General features: G+C 35.1%; 1 protein-coding gene across 4 annotated transcripts in view; it reads right to left on the bottom strand.

Annotated features, from left to right (window-relative positions):
- The window catches only part of LOC145675743 (uncharacterized), a 76,375-nt gene extending 60,689 nt beyond the window's left edge, over positions 1 to 15,686 (bottom strand). Inside the window, exons 1-3 of one of the 4 annotated variants that reach the window (XM_081746384.1) lie at positions 15,240 to 15,686; positions 12,194 to 12,421; positions 7,393 to 7,801 (exon numbers count right to left, since the gene is read on the bottom strand). In XM_081746384.1, coding sequence (XP_081602510.1) covers positions 7,393 to 7,766 — 374 coding nt within the window. In that variant the 5' untranslated portion in view covers positions 7,767 to 7,801; positions 12,194 to 12,421; positions 15,240 to 15,686. Of the gene's footprint in view, positions 1 to 7,392; positions 7,802 to 12,193; positions 15,141 to 15,239 lie in introns of those variants that run through there. The other 3 variants (XM_081746383.1, XM_081746385.1, XM_081746386.1) reach the window with 3 other exon arrangements.
- Positions 15,687 to 17,656: the final 1,970 nt, after the last annotated feature.

Raw genomic sequence — 17,656 nt, 5'->3', positions numbered from 1 at the left:
CACATCGCGATTTTCATTCTATCATTATTACCCTGATTTCTGATCTGAGAGATTTCTTTCCTAGACCGATTACAATTTGGCATATAAACCTTTCCAGCAGCAGATTGCCTTTAGTTTCCAAACACTTTAAACTAAGATTGTGGAAGATACTTAACCGTACCACTACTTACAAAGCAAAAATGTGCAAGTACGATACTACTCATCAGCTAATAGGCTTCATTAAGGAGATGCTGGTGTTGTTAACGAAGACGCTATTTCTGAAAGCGTACTGATCGACAAATATTTCACGAACATAAAGATATTCATCCTTGTAATCAAACCACCGCGAGTAATCATGAAACTATTTTTGATAAAATTGATATAAATGTTGCCTGTATTTCCACTTCAGAAGATGGTGGAGCCTGTCAAAGACAGCTAATCACTGGATCTTGTGCTGTTTTCAATGAGCACCTTCACGTTCTTTGCCGCGTTATTATCACGTGTGTCGGGACACTTGAGGTCCGAGTTATTAACCCCTTTTGATTTCCGAATGAGGGAGCAAAGTTACAATAAATCTTAGAAGGCGTAAAGCTAAAAAATTCCTGTTACTTCTCAAAGAGTCTGACAATTTCAACTGAAAGTTGAAGCCTGTGATTAATTGAGCAATGCTGAAGTCTCATGTCCACTTTGAAAAATTAACGGAGGTCCTGCTGATTAACTGATCTGAAGAAGCCTATAATTGTAACAGACACAATTATATTATTTTTGAATTAATGATACTCTTTGATGAGTTTGTCCATTTTCGTTCCATTACTGTGCCTAGTTAGACGTGAGTCATGGAGTTATAATGACATTGCAGAACTCCTCTCCTGATAATAACCTTGGACTACTGCAACCCTTTAATCCTACATGGACAAAAACTTTTCAACCTTAATGAATTTAGGCTCGGGTCGTTCCAATCAAGAAGCCAAAAGTCGTACTACAAGCGACACATTCATTGAGGCAAGAATTGTTCCTAAGCAATTTAAAATGAATGAAATCTTAAGTTTACGTCCCACTGTATGCCGGCTAGACTAAACGAGATTGCTGATTATGACAAATGAATGAAATATTGGAATGAAAAAATCGGAGGAAACGGCCGAACCCCGAGAAAACCCACGAACACGGTTTTTCTCCACCTCTGAGTCCACTTGGCAGGAGCTAGGAGCCACCGCGGCCCCTTCTAAGCAAATTGAGGGCTAATGAACTAGCTCGATATATATTACTATTATAGCCCTCTCTCCAGAAAATTTTAGTGTCATTTAGCTCTCTCCGATCTACTACTGACAATTTCGTTCACCTTAAAGGTATTTTTCATAAATGCCTTCTTTCGCTTAACGTGAGAAAGAAGTATGATCCGCCAAAGACTAGACACATAGCGCAGAAATCAATTTAGTTCAGATTGCAATGCGATAACACTCCCTTGTAAGAATTCCTTCAGTTAACAGGGTTTTTCCTTAAGACATCGACCTCCGTATTACAATATTTGCATTGACTCGCAAAACAGTTACGAAGTATATTCCGGCTCTTAAGTCCCGCAAGGATTACGTTGAAAATATTGTCACTTGCAACTGTCTTAGATATCTTCGCTAATCGCAGGACGGCTTGAGTTTAAATAATTTTGCTTGCTGATCGTATCATGCATGTCTTTTTTAAATAAATACTCTTTCCTTCTTCAAAAAGATTCCCTGTTGAATCAGACAATTATCTTAATGACACTAGCAACTTGTATGTTAATATGGCCCGAATTCAGGGTATAATAAATCATCATGATTTATGGAACACACTTAATAAACTCTTCGACACAAGTGTGCTTGTTGTCATTTCATATCATCATTGAAGGGTTCAAGGTGTAATATTTTTGATTCGATGCAAATTATACTACGGTTCTGTTGCTCAATCATTTGAACTTTCATTTTAGATGGAACAACATCAAACATCTTTGAATTTCAAAAGCTACTGAGATACTTCGTACCATTTCTGGTCTTACGATGTCTGTTTATGTAAAAAAGAAAAGCATCATGTTATAATTTATTTTACAAACTTTTCACAAATTACAGATTGTTATGTCAATTATATATCTATCAATGAAGTTCTACTCTGCGTAGTAACCATTTTCGACAGGCTTTATGGCTATATGTCATGTTTATGAACTATACGTCAGATGTCGGCATTCCGTTATGAGAGCCTCAACGCAGGTAAATTTTCGTAGCCGTCTGCATGCTTGACATATGTTTGAGCTTGTCCAATATGAACGTTGAAGCCACAGAAATAATGGTCGATTACCACCATACGCAATCCAGCAATAAAGTAACAAGGAATATATTGAAATATTATAAACTTATTATAACTTTATTCTGTTGTATACTAACGGCTCCAGGAAGAAGCATTTTGTTGGCTATTTTTTCGGCATGCGGAAAGAAAGCGCGAAACTTGGCATGTATCTATGTGTTCGGTTTCTTACCGAAATAACCGAAAATAACTTTTCTCACGAACACTTGCTTCAGCTAACACCATGTCATGTGCTTATCAGAATTGACCCGTAGAGCGTTAATAAAAGTGTGGAAATGTTTTAGGAATATACATTCTCCTAGATATCATTTAGTTTAAATGAAATCGGCTAAAGCAATATAACTATGCTTTTGTTGGCTTCTGGTTGCTGGAGGTTAAGAATGGTGCATAGTGACGTTGCACTAGTACAGAACGTTCCCCACACCTCGGTAATTATTTTTATTGGGTATGGTTTTCTGTCAATGTGAATGGAACAAGGTAAATGAAAATAAGTTCATCTTTGTTAAACATGTTAACATAAATGGCAATCACCCTTCTATACTAATTCTAATGCTTGTGGAACACCGGTGCATCAAACATTTCTCTCTCGCATCGAAATTTTGTAAGTTAGTCAAACATTTACTTTTAAGCTATGTGTCATATACATGCATATACATAATCTGAGTATACGAAAAAGTTTTGGGAGGATACTGATACACAAGAAACCATTCACGACCATCTAATACTTTTACACATATGTTGATAAACTTTTTCAATGTTCATATTTCATGATTTGTTCTTGCGATTAAAATGCATCAGGTTTTATGAAATGTACTTGGGATAATTCCCTTTACATGCTTGATTCGTATTGCTAATTAATTAGTTATATTCTCATTTTTTTCTTTCTTTGATTGTCTTCCTTTATGCAAACGTATTTTATGGAAACCTTATTTTGTATTTTATTCTTAACTTATTTTGCATTAATGTGTTTTAGAGAACTTGTTTTGATATATTAGAATTGATAGCAATTGCTGACCAAGCCAAGAAGTAACGTAGAGCCAAGAAGTTAAAGCTTCCCTTAAACTCCAATCAATCAACCAATTCAAAAATGGAATTATTCAAGCAAACAATCCATACATAAAAAAAGTCGAAACTACAATAGTATCACACGTTATACCTACAGTTGAACATATCATATACTGTTTCCTATTGGAGGTGACTCAGGTGGGGAGAGACACATACAGGTGTGTCACTTTTTTAATCCGCTCCTGTGTTGACACTAATTAATATATCGGGATTTTTTTTCAATTATGGTTGGACACTTTACCATATTAATTTTTTTTTTCTTCTGAGTGTCAAATTTCCTTCTAAAACTTCAGCTCAAATTTAAAAATTTGTGTATTTTCGCATTTGCCCTACATAACGCACCACACAAACTTTTAATAGGATAATTAGGGAAAAGAGACTTGAGGTTTACAGTAGATGTTCTTTAAGTGGAAAGATAACTGTTATTCTTTTTTGCTAGAATGAGATTTTTTAATGACATGCTCAGTTTATTAGATATAGCCATGATAATTCTAGGATATATATTAATGGCGTACCAAAGTTTATTTTAAGATACTAGAGACGTGTCAAGTAACAGTGTTTCTAATCACAAAATTATTTGATTTTAGATGTAAAAATCGGAAAATATCCCACTTTTCTTTCTATAATTTCCTTCTTGTTTGCGACATTAGAACAAGCGTACTAGTATCTGAAAGCCTCGTTTCTGGTAAACACAACCCAGCATACAATGTTTCAATAGGACAATTAGAGAAGCTGAAACACATGTATAACTCTTGATTTTTCCTTCTGAGACGGAAATAGTGTACAAATACCCTGTGTACAATGAGAAAGAGAGACTTTTCTTCCTCTTTCTATAAGGCAGCCAGCGACTTCATATTTTTCATGTACCTTGTCAACATACAAAAGAATTTCTTAAGTGACTTCCACCATATGGGAACAGTGGAGGCAGTTACAAAAAATTTTGAAATTCGTTACGGAATTTTTCGTAAATTTTCACTCCTATATTTCTCTCACTGGCAACACCGCAATGTAAATCACACCAAAAAATAGCCACATCCCCCTTCTAAACCACATCAATCGGGTAATTAGTGTTTGAGCAATAAGTCACTAACTGAAAATGTAGGAAAACGCCGAAAATAATCTGGGTCCAAAAGGGATAACTTAATTACACCAGTGCACAGTGGGCAAGGAACTTCGAAAACTTGACGAAAAGAGGAAGTCGTGTTTTAAATTTTATGGAACTTGCTATGCATAACTATAGAAGGTTGCTCAATACATATTTGATACTAAAAGGGAAAATGGTGGACAAAGTTCATATATATATATCTATATATATATATCTATATATATATATATATATATATATGTGTGTGTGTGTGTGTGTGTGTGCGTGTGTGTAATATGAGTATAGATATTTAAGAACAACCGGATGTGAAACTAGCAACAAGTGAAATCATACTTGCTATACACTATTATGCTTCGAAACGTCACAAACTATCGCAGCTACTTGCAATACACTATTATGTTTCGAAACGTCAGAAACTATCGTAGCCTTTTTTTTTTTTACAACCTATATCACTTAACAGTTTGTGTCTTCTGAGCTGATTGTCTTCGTATTTCGGGTTACTCACCTGTTTCTCAGGTTGATTCTTTTTAGAATATGTTGTCTGATTTCCCGTGCTCCATGGTTTACTTTCTCATTTCACATCGTAGAATTCACATTGCTCATTACTGTATTAACCTCAAGGTTGAATGAAAAGGAAAGTGGTAAAATAGATACATAGGTACTTATATGACTATTTATTCAGAATCAAAGTCAATCTTTGTTGCACGCAAGTGTGGCTTCAGGAGAGAAAGGACTTCCCGACGGTGCTTTCTTCTGTTTCGCTGAGACATGGCCTGCCAGATGGTGGAACTTAGGGGATCAGGTGTCACAAACAGTCGGAACATAACATTTTCTACTGCCTTTCCTTTGGAGCACTTACGTGAGTAATGCTCTCGGTACTGCTGATGTAATACCGGGCCTCTTCGAACATTTGTACTATTGGAAGCAAAGCATGGACGGTCATAGACTGGCCATGAGGGAGAATCTTCTGAACTGATTATGACATGTAGAATAACTTGTAATTTGCAATATACAATTTCTGGATATCATTTGCACAGCTTTTAAATCTGCCTCCTTCGATATCCAGTCCTGAAGATAACGCTTGCAGTAACACAGAGCACTTTTCGATGAATTTCGTGTGGAGTGCTATTATCGTAGCTACAGTTTCCGCATTGTGAACAAACCTTCCAGCCATGTTGCGTTCTTTTCATGTGCCACTACCGCCCGGCTTTGGCTAATCAATTATGAGACCTAACTTAAGGTTTTAATTTCTTTTATATGTCTGACTTCCTTTCCTTTGCGCTTTTCTGATTTTCTTTTCCAACTTGCCATGTCTTTATATCTAGTTTCCAGGCCACATGAAGAAGCCACCCAGGAACGTAATAAATACATATAATGTAAAAAGTCTAAATCTGAAGGAGTTGGAATTTTTAGGATTGCTGATGGAGGTCTTCTAACTGCCCATATCTTTGGGTTTTGTGACGCATAAATAACAAGTTTGTGTAGACTTTTGCGTGGTCATACCGTTGCTGATTTGCTGCATAGCACCGTCAAATGAATCCTGTGTTTGACTTGAAACGCCATATATTCAACGTCAGACTCTTACCTGAATCGTACGACATTGAAGTATGTCTTTCAGATTGTATGCAGAACTTAAAAAATCTTGTTAGCTACAGTTGAACTTGCTAGATTTCGTGTAGTACTTTTGACTTGTCAAGTTCTCTTTGTTCTCTGCACTTTATCGCGTCTCCGCAAACAAGAGTGTTTTCACTCTTGGCTGACTGAATTGCCTGTCTTTTCTCTTTAATCTTTCACTGCTTTCTACTAAGTCTGCTTTGGGAGTTTGACTTTTGCCGAGGTAGATGGCTATGGTTCACTGTCACCCAGATTAATATAAGCCCTCAGCCATTTCGCATTTCTCTCTACCTTATCGTACTCGAGATTTCATTTGTTGAGGTTATGGAAAATCAGATAGGAAACGGTGACTACTGCTTTTTGGTCATTACTACATAACATCCCTCTACCTAATATTTCATCTTCCACGATTCTGAGAAGCTGCTGCTTCTTGGCTTCTCTATTCTCTTCTGCACTCCTCAGGAAGTCAAATAGCTTTCCATTAGTTATTTTATGTGGTGTTGCTTTGAAAAGAAATCAAACTAGGCATTAATATGGTGTATTTTGCTTACAAAATTTCACACACCATCTACACTAAATGTGCGCTTACAATCTAAATGGCAAAAACCGTCAAAAATGGTTCATTCCTTCTGAACCATAAGTAACTCAAGTATCACACTGCGAGAATCTCAATCTTCTATTCGCTTTTCCCGGATTAAAAACCTACGAAACCACAAAAAATTTATTTTTCTTCGTGACTGACAACCAACTTCTCCATAAGCATCCATAATCGACAAATTACATATAAAGTCAACACTAGATATGTATCATTGAATCAAAATATACACATATAGATAAACAATAGTTACTCATCGGTGGATATGATGCTAATGTCCGTAAAAATATCGCGAAATTAACCTTTTCTAACATAGAAAATGCATAGAACATTTGCATATTTTTTGTTTTGGCTTTCACTCCTGATCAAAACAGTGTCAGTAACACTAACAGCTGTATACGATTGGGAACTTCCTGGATGATATGCGATAAGTGAAAGACCCTTTGACTAACTTTCATTTTTGAGGTTTTCGCCATGTTTTCGGGGTTCTTGGCCTACTGTGCAGTGCCAGCGGAACTTCAATGTGAGAAACACTCATATCAGACCTTTCTTTCGGATAAACCTGATACATAGATCAGTGTCTGGAAAAATAAAAATTTATAAAGTTTTATATTGAAGAAATAAATGTTAATACTTTACAAAGAAATACAATACATATACACAAAATTTAAAGATTTTGAAATTTGATATATTACGAAATTACCTTTGACTAAAAGGTTCCCCTTTTCCATCTTCAATTCCATCCTCAAATGGCGATGAATCAGCTGATTTTACAGATGAGGCAAACCTATCAATTTTTATTTCGTCAACGAAATCGGTTAAATATGTGTTATCATCATTGGTTTCTGGCTCAGGCTTCACTGCCGGTAGTAATCCCGAAGTTGGAGATGTAACGTTCTGATGTGTTGTCAGACTCTCATTTTGGACTACTTTCAGCTTGGCTTCTTTGTTGTCCGTGAATTGCACACAATTTTCATCAACTGGATATTCATTAAAACGTTTACTTTTTTCAGCCATGTGCACAATTTTCGATAGCATAGAAATTAATTCACATGTAAGTTTATTTTCATCTTCCATTGTGACAATTCCAACATCTACTTGCTAACAATAACCTAAAGGACATGAACTAATTAGAAGGTGAGTGTGAATTAAAACGGTTTCCAGGTAAAACTTACTCGTTTCCTACAAAAATAATACAGAAAATATTTATCAAAGAGACTGAAAAGATAAAAAAAACAATAAGGAATCGAGAGTTGTATATACAATCAACGATAAAAGAAAATTTATATCTCATATCTGCCAAACTACATCAAATTGGCATTAGTACTTAAGAATGAATGTTTGTAGTAATAAAGGTATATTCACACGCAATGCATCTAAGTGCGTAGTAGTTTGAGTACGAATGAGGAAGACAACAAATCTATGTACATCTCAGAAGAATTGTAATACATATATGAGATGCCCACACTCTTCTTTACGTTCTGCAGGTTTATACTCGCTTCGCGTATTATATTCTCCTTTAGATCTCACTATCTTTACGTGCGGTTATTCTACCATTTTTCGTGGTATTTCATGTTAACAGATACAATACTGATCTTGCATAGTCAATGTACAAGTTCTTGTACATTCACGCCTGAAACGAGTAATGTGTCGATACTGAAAGATTATTAGTATTACTGCACAATACTTTATGTTATTAGAAAAATAACATATGGATTTGTTCAGCTGATAATGTCCTTAGAACATAACTGTAATTTAGAAGTTATAAAAATGTTATACTTCTCCCTAAAACGAAAATGTTAATAGATAGATAAATTAGTAGATCGCTAAATCAATACTGAAATCAAAAGCTGCAGTGGATTTCTATCACTTCTGGTTTTAATAGATAATAAAAAATACAGAAAATGTATTTCTGGAACGTTTATGTCATTAAAAAATTACTTTGCGAAATCTGTTGAATTTTTACTTCTACAGTGATGAACAAGAGTTAGTGATGGTCAGTTTCTATCAATTACATTTTGAATTACTGCACCGTACCCAAACTTCTATGTTCAATCTTTTAACCCTTTGCGTTCTTGGTAAATGTGATGATATAAGTACTCCTTGAGATTTATTTCGTCTCTTGGACGGACGGACACAGAGATAAGGTAAATGAGTAAAGGAGTTTCCCTAATCAAATCTACTGAACAAGATTTGTTCATAATTATAGTTATTTTGTGAACAGAATAAAAGTAAGCCCAGTATCTGTAATGAACACTCAAAATAAAATCTATATTGGGAAAGTTACACCTCCTCATGAGGCCACATGTTTTTGGAGAGGATACACACTGGCATCTCCCATTAATGTACATAGTCGGAAAAGTAAAAGCTTTAACAAATTTTAAATAACAATCTTGTCAAACCTATAAAACAGAAAAAAACAATGCTAAGATTATTGGTTTCCTTAGTGCTTTGGAAATCTTCGGATAGAAACGGTGATCAGTTAACTACATTCTGAACTGTGACTTGTCCTGAAGAAAGAAAAGAAATGAATCATAATAACAGAAACTGTAAACTGAGATCAGCGGAAAAGTACAAAAATAAATAAATACAAGCATCAAGTGGTATTCGAATACGGTTCAAAAGTTTTGAATAACAAGTGGAGAAAAGTGCTTAAGATATACACTTACCAAAGCAACTGTACATTTATATACCTGTTATGCTGATAGTAAAGAAACACCTTAAGACACTAAATATTAGGACCTTAAGCATATTTGGTTTGCCTTTGTTCAAAAAGGGTGTACGTTTCTTCTTTAACTACAAGAGGGACCCGCGGTAGCTCAGTGGTAGAGTTCACCTCTGGTGCCTGGGGTCTTTGGTTCCATCGCGCCAAGTTAACTTTGTGGTGGACAAATACCGTGTGTGTTTGGGCTTCTCGGGTCCTTCCATTTCCGCCCACTTTCTTCATTCCACTATTTCATCTATTCCACATCAGCACCGTCTGCTTTAGCCTAGCCAACATAACTGTGGGACGTAAAACTTCAAGATTTAATTTCATTTAACTACAAGAATTATCTCTGCATTTGCTAAGGTAGTATCTTGTTTTGAAACTAACATGGCATTAAACAATAAAAAAAGGAGCTGAATATTTTAAACAGCAAACATCAAGTAGTGAAAGAAGTACTTCGATAATACGAGGTACTCTCTGAGTCTGTTCTTGCAACTGACAAGTTTAAGGGACTTGAAAAAAGATCACGTACGCAATTATACTTTGGAGAACTGTATAAGAGAACACATAGAGAGGGCGAAGAAAGTAATTGCTTCACTTTCGTTGTTCAAATAACGATTAGTAAAACTCACAGCTTCACATATAAAAGAAAAAGAATGTTTCCATACACAAGTTACACACTCCATAAACTAGCATTCGTTTTACACACTTCGTAAATTATGGAGAGAAATAAACGACGAGTTACTGAGAACAAAAGACAAGCGAGTGCAGTAGCAAAGAGGAGAGGCTTCGAAAGTGTACGTCGGCGATTTTGCTGAAATTTTGCACATAGATAATAAACCACAAGAAAGCATTTAATCTGAAATGGATCACTGTAACACATAATAGAATTCGAGATATAGGGAGTTATCTGATTGTCCGAATTAACACCTCAATGACTTATTACGCTGCAAGCGAGGTTTCGTTCATCGTATACATGGCGAAGTCAAAAGAACAAGCGCCTAGTACTCATTAGATCGATGGTTCGGGCCTAAGCTGGGGTACTTCTTTAGTGTATTCTAAGACTCTCCTGAATATACAAAATTCACGCATGGTACCTTCCATTTCAATTCAGGCAAGGCATGTAGCATCTCCATCTCGGATCTCGTTCAAACACTTTTATAGCACCTAAACATGTTTTTAAGGGACCCATATTTTTGCTTTGTCAAAAAAAATTCCGCCAAGTAAAGGGCCATCAAAGATGAAGAGACAATTCATGAATTGTAGAAAATATGGATAATGGTCAAATTTGGAAACCCACCATTCAGCTGTGGAGACAGGCAGAGGTATAATTCTTTTTGTTGTATGTACATAGGGATATAAACAAACTATATTTTATTATAGTTTGATTTGCGCATACGTAGCTTTTTGTACATAAATTAACAAATAAACGTCAATTTATCTGAAAAATCGAAGTTTGCGAATTTTTTCGAGCACTTCCGGTTCGAATTTTAAAATTCTGTTTTAACGGTTGATAAGACCACGTTACCCGCTTTCCGAAAAAAAAAAAAAAAAAACACAATTGTATCGCTTCTGTGTGCAACCGTTTTGTCGCAATAAATTCCAGAAATTGTTAAATTTTCCAAATTGCCATTTTTGGGCGCCATTTACTCCAAAACGCCATATTCTAAAATTTTACCAGATGGTTCAACTTTATATGAATAATAAACATACGAAATACCATTCTCTTGATCATGTCTTGAGTTGCCATTATTATTAAATTATTACTGATAATAATACTAGTTGATTCCAACGACAAGTGCTTTGATACTAACAATAAAACTAGTATTAATAATGGTAACGAGTAAAGAGTGTTATATTACGAGTATAGAAACTATTTGCTACAGAAAGAGTTCAATACACAAGATATGTGTAAAAATAATTTACTTCAAATCGGCACAAAGAACGTAAAATTGATTATGTATATAACTCAAACACTACATTAATTTAGTAAATACGAAGTCAATGGTGTGAAAATAGAAGAAAAACCGACATTATGAATGATCTGGGAATCACATTTGGCAGGCAGTTAAAATTGTGACCATACTAATGCTATCATGCAAAGAGCAAGAAAGAACAACAGGCTTTATTATTTCAGAACTATAAACTATGTACTTATATACAAATTATTTGTACGAACTAAAATAAAATCTGGCTCTGTAATACGAAACAGTATATCTAGAACAGATTGGATAGTATTCTTTGTACGGATGCGATGGTAGCGCCACAAGATTTATAGGTCTAGTGCCGTTTACGACTTGTGTTGTTCAGGACTTGTGCCGACAAATGACTTTTAGGTCTTGTGGCGAATAGGATTTATGCCATGAAATGTTTTTCAGGTCATGTGCCGTTTAGGTCTCATGTCGTATAGGACTCCTGCTGCGAAATAACTTTAAGGTCTTGTTACATTTATTATTTGCGCCAGTGACACTTTGGGTGTGCCACAAAAAATCAGTATACAAAAAACATTTTGAACAACCCCCGTACAATTCTATCATTAAAAGTTCCTAATGATATAGTTAAATCTTCTCTAAAAATAACTTCTTTCCTTTCCACTTCCGTCAGAACAGTGCGAATAAAATCCTTCGGGACGTTCCCGATGGGATCAAAATAAAAAGTGTTTTATAGTGAATTTTCCAGTCTTTTAATTATTATAAACTATAATAGAACAGAAAATGATAATTCATCGTTTCCCAATTAATATGCTTAAAACAAGTCAATATATATTAATTTCTCTGTTAATAACATAATACCTTACCCTTTTTCTCCAACGTTGCGTACTGCGCAGTTGGCGGAAGATGAGGAAGTGAAGGAGAGAAGAAAACATTGACAGTGCAGAATTTGTATCCGAAGAAGTAGTTGGATATTGATGCGCCATCAATTTTCGCTCAGCTCTATATAATATAGTTGGCTTCTTGTCCCCGCCTTCGCATAAAACTCGTGGCTAACACCACTGATGTCCATTGGCGTAAACTGTAATTAGCCACTATAATTATTTGACTGCGTTAACAATCGAAAAATATGTACTGTATTTGACAAGTTAATGACACATACCCACTTTCATATCGTTCTTCTGTCGACGTGTCCCCGCTAAGAAAGTAAAGTTTTACCATATGTGCAATCGCTTTCAAATATACAATTTATTAAAAAAAGTACATCTTTTTACCTATTCAGACGTTTCCTTGGCAACCGAAATCTTTAAATTTTGAGCACAATTGATGTGCACAGATGAATGGACAACAGAAAGGGAAACTAAACATACAATTTGCAAAAAAAAAAAAAAAAAAAAACATATTTAGTATTTGTAACATAGCATTAAACCAATATAAAAATATGAATAAAACATGTATTTCAGATAAATAACTATGTAGAAACGAAACTAAACACACACAATTTTTTTTTTCAAAACGCGGCAAGAGTTTATTTTCTGCCGACCAGTGACTGGAACCGATTCATCTGAGCTAAGCAAACCCACCCAAAATGTCGCTGATAAGCACAAAATGAATTCTTATCCAAAAATTTTCCGGGCTACAAGAACCATTAAAAGAGAATGATCTTTATAATTCTAGAAATATAGGAATATATTTCAAGAACGTAAATGACATTCTGTAATGAGAATGAACCTCAATATGACAAATAGCTGTTAATAAATAAACTACATACCTTATTGCTATTCCAAGATTTTCATAATTTGTTCAACATTCACATATATAATACCGACGATCTGTGAACATACCTCAGATGCTATATTTTAAACATAATAATTACTTATGTTCTGCAATCATTTTATGTGAATACATATACATTTGATTTATTTTATTGTAATTATTTTACATAACTTTCATACATTGAGGAAAAAAGAACTTCATATAATTTCTTGACCCAAACAGGATTCAAACTGATGACTACGATTTGGCACGGCTCGATTTTTAACAATGTGCTAACACGACGACTCCGCCCACGTTCCTTCTAAAGAAATATAACTGAAGTTCATTTGTAATTTGTTGCAAATTCTGTGGCTTTTTTCTTTTTACCACGGATGGGAGAAGTTTGTTCTCTGTCTTCCTTTTCATAGGAAAGGTTCCTTTACATATCTAAATGTTCTTTTACGTATGGAAAGCTACATGATCAACAAGCATGTGCTGGCATTAGTACATGGTTTCCAAGAATTGTATCATTAAATAGTTCAGTCAATGTTGCTTTCTTCTACACTTAACAAGAAGTATTATTATATTTCAAATAAACTAAAAGCACATCTGAAAATTTTTTCTCGATTGCAAAGGTTGGCTTGCAGGTTCGAAATTTGTTAGCGTTTTTCCGAAATTACCTGAAGTTGCACTTAGAAAATTTTTACCTCAAAACAGCAATAAAGATTATGGTCATTCATTATGAAACAGCGTGTACATTTTAATTTGTATTAAATATTTTTAACAAGTTGGTAAATATATATATATATAATAGTTTACAACAGCAACTTCTCATCTTCCGTGCACATCAATACTTCTTACTGTTGTAGTACCTACAGAGATGATTCAATATCATGTACAACTGCTAACAGAACATACAACAAACCCAGATTATGTTGTGCTCACATTCCAACATGGAGTGTGAATTCTCGTGATGCCGGTCGGTTGTGTGTTCTATTACCAGTTGTGCATGATACAGAATCATTTCTGTAGGTAGTACAACAGTAAGAAGTATCGACGTGCACGGGAAATGCGATAAGTGTTTTCAATTGCCCCACACAGTCATACACTAAGTACAAGGGCACATTATTATTCCTCCCATACGTCATAAAAACATATATTCCTACAAAAACACCTTAAGTGTGAGGGAATTTCAAGAATGCAATAAAAATAGAGGAAGTACAAGGGCAATATTACTTTTCGCAAAAAAGTCGTGGCTAACACCGCTTATGTCCATCTGCGTAAACTGTAATTATCCACTATAATTATTTGACTGCGTTAACAATCGAAAAATATATAGATTGTACTGTACTGTTCTGTCATTGACACGTTAATGACACAAATCCAATTTTACATCGTTCTTCTGTCGAAATAAGCCAGTTAAGGAAGTTAAGTCTTTCCACGTTTGTAATCGCTTTCAAATATCCAATTCATTTTAAAAAAAAAATCTTTTTGCCTATTCAGACGTTTCGTTGGCAACCGAAATCTTTTAATGTAAAGCACAATCGGCGTGCACAGATCAATGTAGAACAGAACGGGAAACACATTTTAAAAAATGCCGTATTTAGTATTGTTAATATAGCATTAAAAACAATATAAAGATATGAATAAAAAGGTATATTTTAGATAAATAACTAGGTAGAACGAAAGTAAACACACACACATTACAAACACACTCATTTTTTTCAAAAATCGGCAAGAGTTTACTTTCTGCCGATCAGTAACTGGAACCGATTCATCTGACCTAACCTAACCCACGCAAAATGTCACTGATAAGCACGAAAGGAATTCTTATCCAAAAATGTTCCGGCGTACAAGAACCATTAAAAAAAGTACATCCAAGATGGTACGGTAGCTATCACTTTTTTACTTTTCCTTTAATAATCCTCCTCCTTTACTTTTTCTTTTAAAAAATTAGTATATTTGTATTGCCAGCAAATTCTAAATTAACGAAAGCATCTTTGCAACAATTTATAAAGAAATAATGGAACTGAACTTGGGTGCTTTATTCTGAAGTATGTGTTTCTCGCAAATGCAACATAAAAATTGCGTTCTTATGCTAAATATAAGTCGCACTCTACAGGACGAAATGAATCAACGAAAAATTTGGGGAGTTACCTGGAAAGTCTATAAGTGTATAGCGTTGTATCACACGATATTTCCTATCGTTGAGTGATCCTATGAAATTATTCTTCTTTAGAGCATCCTCTATTTCGTTGAGAATTTTGTAAAATACGTGGCGACTTGTGCGAAAGTATAGCATAGCATTCACTAGGTCGAAAATAAAACGACCTTCTGATTTTTACTGAATGTATCAACTGAGTCGATTAATTTCTTTCGATTCTGTTCAATTATTCAACCAAAATTGTATTCTTCTTCACTTTATTTGTTCTTCTTTTGTCGTTTCGAAATCTTCCCGTAATTTCAAACAGTGATGCCATCACGTGCGAAAACTCCCTTGCTGAGGGAATTTTCGACATTGAATGGGATGCGTTATAACTCTCCTATTTGAGCTTTTTCGTCCGTTTTTTCTCTTTGTTTGTTTGTTTGTTTTTCAAGTTCAGAAACATTGTAGAAGACCTTACGTATGGTTTCACACCTTCCTGCGTTGAGTGATAGGAGGTGATGACGTCATAATTCTAAATATATATATATATATCCAGGGGTGCTTATCACTCAACGCAGGAAGGTGTTGGCGCACTCCCCTCCCAAAACCAATAGTCTCTTCCTTCCTCAAAACTCAAGTCCTCTAAAAACAATTGCCCAGTGTAGCAGTAGTTTTTATAGTACTATTAATTGTAGTTTTTGTTGTTTTTATTTCCTGTAGTAGTATTATAGAATGCTTGTAGTAGTAGTAGGGGCAGTAGTAATTATAAAAATGGCATAACTTTTATTAGTAGTCTTGGTAGTGTATAATATTAAATATGTTCTATAAGGATATTGAAGGGTATAAAAACTTCTACATACTGTGTATGGCACAGGTATTCTTTTTTACAATTAGTAGTATTATTTTTTTCTTTACAAAATATTGATATAATTCCCTTGTACATGAAAAGTAAGACGCAAGTTACAAGTTATTGAGTTTGATATCAAAAGAAAATGTTATCCTCAAAATTAGCCTACAAAAAGAAGTGATATCCAACAAAAACATTCCTGTAAAAGAGCCAAGTACGAGTGGCCTTGAAAAGAATTGAAATCACAAAAATAGGCGCCAAGTTCTGGTGGACAACAGTTACAAACACTCACTGGCTCACTTCAAATTTAGATTTGAAACTTGGCTGTTGTCTATATGGTTACTACTAGCTCACAACTATGTCAAACTACTTTATAATTTTCAACAAACAACATAGGCAAGTTTCAAATCTAAATTTGAAAGTGATTCCTTGTGTGTTTGTAACTGTTGTTCACCAGAACTTGGCGCCATCCTTTCATGTAGCAACTTGCGCGGTACTTCATTCATAGAGTTTCTAAGCAGGGGATAGGGGGATTCATTCTCGAGATTTAAAAAAAAATCGCATCGTGTTCCAATGTTATTCTGACGACAGCAAAATTACTTATTCGACATTAGAGTAAAATCCTTCCCCAATTTTTTTTATTCCCCCAATTTTTCTCTCGATGGCACAACTTGCGCCATTCATCCCTCCTGTGGGCGGCCCTTCTCTCTTAAAACGAACCAACCTTTCCTTTCACACGGCTACTTGCGCGGTACTTCATTCATCGAGTATCCAAGCAGGGGGTACGGGGGTTCACCCCGGAAAATTTTTGAAAATTAACTTCTCAAAATCGTGTTTTAATGCTATTCCGACAGTAAAATTGCTAGTTCGAAAGTAGAGTAAAATCCCTCCCAAAATTTTTCTCAATGGCGTAGCTTGCGCTATACATCCCCCCTGTGGGCGGTCGTGTATATATATATTCTTTTATTTATCCTATGTTCGTTGTTTTTTGGCTTGCTTATTTTTGTGCGTAAAAGATTAAAATTTTGCACAAAGATTCAGTCAACCGAGTAGTATTTACCAGATATTTTTTCAGATTTCTGCGTTAAACAGGGGGCATGCAGAGAGGCAAAAAGTTGAAAACAGAGATATTTTTACGAAAAATCCCTTTCTTCGGGTTTTCCCGCCTTAGGTACATGATGGAGACATATAAGTAATACCGCCTGAAAGGCAATTCTCTTCTGAAGAGAATGATGTGCAAACCATGATTCTCGGGTAATTAGAGATGTGTCAGGGAATTTTTACAAAATATCCTTCTGTATACGGGAATATGGGACATTGTCGGTATTTTTGGGGGGGCGGGCACCTGGAAGATTGAAATTCTGCATAAACATTCAGCCCACCTAGTAGCAGTAGATTTTTTTCCAGATCTCTGCGTTAAAACACGGGGGTCCAGAGAGGCTGAAAGTTAAAAAAAGAGATATATAAACCGAAAAATCCCTTTTCTGGGATTTTCCAACCTTAGATACATGATGCAGACATTTGAGTCGTACCGTCTTAAAGGGATTTCTATTCTGAAGAGAATGATGGGAGAAACATGAC

Source organism: Thermobia domestica, chromosome 18, assembly GCF_964235325.1.
Source record: "Thermobia domestica chromosome 18, izTheDome1.hap1.1, whole genome shotgun sequence".
Lineage (NCBI taxonomy): Eukaryota > Metazoa > Arthropoda > Insecta > Zygentoma > Lepismatidae > Thermobia > Thermobia domestica.
Note: the sequence above shows the minus strand (reverse complement) of the source record. Positions and strands in the feature narration are given on the sequence as shown.